This window comes from Pristiophorus japonicus, chromosome 18 (assembly GCF_044704955.1).
Source record: "Pristiophorus japonicus isolate sPriJap1 chromosome 18, sPriJap1.hap1, whole genome shotgun sequence".
In the NCBI taxonomy this organism is placed as follows: Eukaryota; Metazoa; Chordata; class Chondrichthyes; family Pristiophoridae; genus Pristiophorus; species Pristiophorus japonicus.
Genome location: NC_091994.1, coordinates 6,733,835 through 6,737,857, shown reverse-complemented (window position 1 = coordinate 6,737,857; position 4,023 = coordinate 6,733,835). Strand labels below are relative to the sequence as shown.

The 4,023-nt window shown below is 55.9% G+C and overlaps 1 protein-coding gene across 1 annotated transcript in view; it reads right to left on the bottom strand.

The window, feature by feature from the left end:
* ifi30a (IFI30 lysosomal thiol reductase a) overlaps positions 1–3,766 on the bottom strand; it is an 18,705-nt gene extending 14,939 nt beyond the window's left edge. Inside the window, exon 1 of the mRNA XM_070860793.1 lies at positions 3,564–3,766. Coding sequence (XP_070716894.1) covers positions 3,564–3,686 — 123 coding nt within the window. The 5' untranslated portion in view covers positions 3,687–3,766. The remainder of the gene's footprint in view (positions 1–3,563) is intronic.
* Positions 3,767–4,023: the final 257 nt, after the last annotated feature.

Sequence of the window (4,023 nt, the reverse complement as noted above, 5' to 3'; positions counted from 1 at the left end):
CACACCACCACACCACCCACCACACCCCCCCACCCCACCGCCCACCTCCACCTCCACACCACCACCACCCCCCCCACCACCCACCTCCACCTCCACACCACCCCCCTCCACCTCCACACCACCCCCCCCACCCCACACACACCACCCCACCCCCCCACACACACCACCCCCCCCACACACACCACCCCCCCCACACACACCACCCCCCCCACACACACCACCCCCCCCACACACACCACCCCACCCCCCACACACACCACCCCACCCCCCCCACACACCACCCCACCCCCCCCACACACCACCCCACCCCCCCCACACACCACCCCACCCCCCCCACACACACCACCCCACCCCCCCCCACACACCACACCACCACCCCACCCCCCCCACACACCACACCACCACCCCACCCCCCCCACACACCACCCCACCCCCCCACACACCACCCCACCCCCCCACACACCACACCACCCCCCCACACACCACACCACCCCCCCACCCCCCCCACACACCACCCCACCCCCCCCACACACCACACCACCACCCCACCCCCCCCACACACCACACCACCACCCCACCCCCCCCACACACCACACCACCCCCCCCACCACCCACCACCCCCCCCCACACACACCACCCCACCCCCCCCACACACACCACCCCACCCCCCCCACACACACCACCCCACCCCCCCCACACACACCACCCCCCCCCACACACACCACCCCACCCCCCCCACACACCACACCACCCCCCTCCACACCACCACCCCACCCCCCCCACACACCACAACACCCCCCTCCACCACCACCTCCACACCACCACCCCACCCCCCCCACACACACCACCCCACCCCCCCCACACACACCACCCCACCCCCCCCACACACACCACCCCACCCCCCCACCACCCCCCCACAATATTCAGACGGGTCTTCCCTGGATCCATGGTGGAAGCAGCACACAATCCCACATTGAACTGCATCTGCCAGAGTTTGGCCCAGTCACTTACTCTGACAATATTCCTTTGCAACTTCTTGCTCCAATCTGCACAATTTACTGGGCCACCCAACAGAAGTGGAACCCGTACCCCAACATTGTAATGGGGGGACCACCAATGGAACCCGTACCCCAACATTGTAATGGGGGCACCAATGGAACCCGTACCCCAATATTGTAATGGGGGCACCATCAATGGAACCCGTACCCCAACATTGTAATGGGGGGGGCACCATCAATGGAACCCATACCCCAACATTGTAATGGGGGGCACCACCAATGGAACACGTACCCCAACATTGTAATGGGGGGCACCATCAATGGAACCCGTACCCCAACATTGTAATGGGGGGCACCACCAATGGAACACATACCCCAACATTGTAATGGGGGGCACCATCAATGGAACCCATACCCCAACATTGTAATGGGGGGCACCATCAATGGGACCCGTACCCCAACATTGTAATGGGGGCCACCATCAATGGAACCCATACCCCAACATTGTAATGGGGGGCACCACCAATGGAGCCCGTACCCCAACATTGTAATGGGGGGCATCAATGGAACCCGTACCCCAACATTGTAATGGGGGGCACCATCAATGGAACCCATACCCCAAAATTGTAATGGGGGGCACCATCAATGGAACCTGTACCCCAACATTGTAATGGGGGGGGGGGGCACCATCAATGGAACCCATACCCCAACATTGTAATGGGGGGCACCACCAATGGAACACGTACCCCAACATTGTAATGGGGGCACCATCAATGGGACCCGTACCCCAACATTGTAATGGGGGGCACCATCAATGGAACCCATACCCCAACATTGTAATGGGGGGCACCATCAATGGGACCCGTAACCCAACATTGCAATGGGGGGCACCATCAATGGAACCCATACCCCAACATTGTAATGGGGGGCACCATCAATGGGACCCGTACCCCAACATTGTAATGGGGGCCACCATCAATGGAACCCATACCCCAACTTGTAATGGGGGGCACCAGCAATGGAACCCGTACCCCAACATTGTAATGGGGACACCACCAATGGAACCCGTACCCCAACATTGTAATGAGGGCACCATCAATGGGACCCGTACCCCAACATTGTAATGGGGGCACCATCAATGTGACCCGTATCCCGACATTGTAATGGGGGGCACCACCAATGGGACCCATACCCCAACATTGTAATGGGGGGCACAATCAATGGGACCTGTACCCCAACATTGTAATGGGGCACCATCAATGGGACCGTACCCCAACATTGTAATGGGGGGCACCATCAATGGGACCGTACCCAACATTGTAATGGGGGGCACCATCAATGGGACCCGTACCCCAACATTGTAACGGGGGGCACCATCAATGAAACCCATACCCCAACATTGTAATGGGGGGCACCACCAATGGAACCCGTACCCCAACATTGTAATGGGGGCGCCATCAATGGAACCTGTACACCAACATTGTAATGGGGGGCGCCATCAATGGGACCCATACCCCAACATTGTAATGGGGAGGCACCACCAATGAAACCCGTACCCCAACATTGTAATGGGGGGCATCAATGGAACCCGTACCCCAACATTGTAATGGGGGGGCACCATCAATGGAACCCATACCCCAACATTGTAATGGGGGGGGTACCATCAATCGAACCCATACCCCAACGTTGCAATGGGGGGCACCATCAATGGAATCCGTACCCCAACATTGTAATGGGGGTACCATCAATGGAACCCGTACCCCAACATTGTAATGGGGGGCACCACCAATGGAACCCATACCCCAACATTGTAATGGGGGGGCACCACCAATGGAACCCATACCCCAACATTGTAATGGGGGCACCATCAATGAGACCCGTACCCCAACATTGTAATGGGGGGGGCACCATCAATGGGACCCGTACCCCAACATTGGGAGCAGTGGATCACATACCTTCGCACATTTAGCAGAGGAGGAACAATGGGTTCCCATTTACTGAATAATGACCCCAATAACGGATCACAAGCACAGAGTGCGCGATCTGACAGCTTCAGAAACTGGTCTTCCGTTGGTTGTGGGGGAGATTTTTTTAAGAGCCCAAGATACCAAATGAAATCACTGGGCACCGAAAGGCATTGAGCTTAGCTCAAGGACTGGCTGCACTTGCTTTATTGTTGGAGGAAATCACAGCACATGGCGAAGTGACTTGCGCCGAAGTGATGCCTGGATTGACGCGGGGCACAAGCGTTGGTACTTTGGAGCTTCTAAATAAATCTGCGGGTGGAAGTTTCACCAAGTTTCTTTTCAGAAAGATGATTTTGACCAAAGTGCGAGTCGTGCTTTAACCCTGTCCAACCCACAAGCAGCGACTTCTGCCTGGCGGATCTGGGCGAGTTTATTCCGTTCGCGACAATTGCTGCTGTTGTCGGAATTGGTTTTTTAAAAAAGCAAAACATGGCAACTTGAACTTATTCAGATGGAATGCTAATTTAAAGTCAGCTTTAGTCAAGACGTCCTAGTTTAAGAATGCCATCGGTTTTTAAAAAGACTCAAAGAGCCTTACCTGACAGGCAACTGCGATGTGATGGGAGTCGCACCATTGAGCGGGCGGGTAAGCGCAAGCCGGTCTGCCATCGGCCTCGCTTACTGCCCAGAGAACACACGCCACCACCACCGCCACTCTCATCCTTCTCCAGCGATTCAAAAGCAGCTCAGAAATCCCCAGCAAGGCCAGGATATCGAGGTGACTTCCTGTGCCTCTCACATGACTGAGTTGAGTCAGTTAACCCCTTGGGTGCTGACCTCACAACTCAATCACTGCCCGACAACTTCTCTGACTCATTCTGCACTTCCACAAACACCAACGAACTTGCCCCTCACCCTGTGACTAAAAACTCCACTTCTACTTCTACTTCGTTTTTTCTTATGCTAGTCCTTTTGTAAGTATTATTTTTTTTAATTTTAATCATCACTTCTGATTTATTGATGGTCAAAAAGTAATCCCATTGGATCAAATCTGCTGA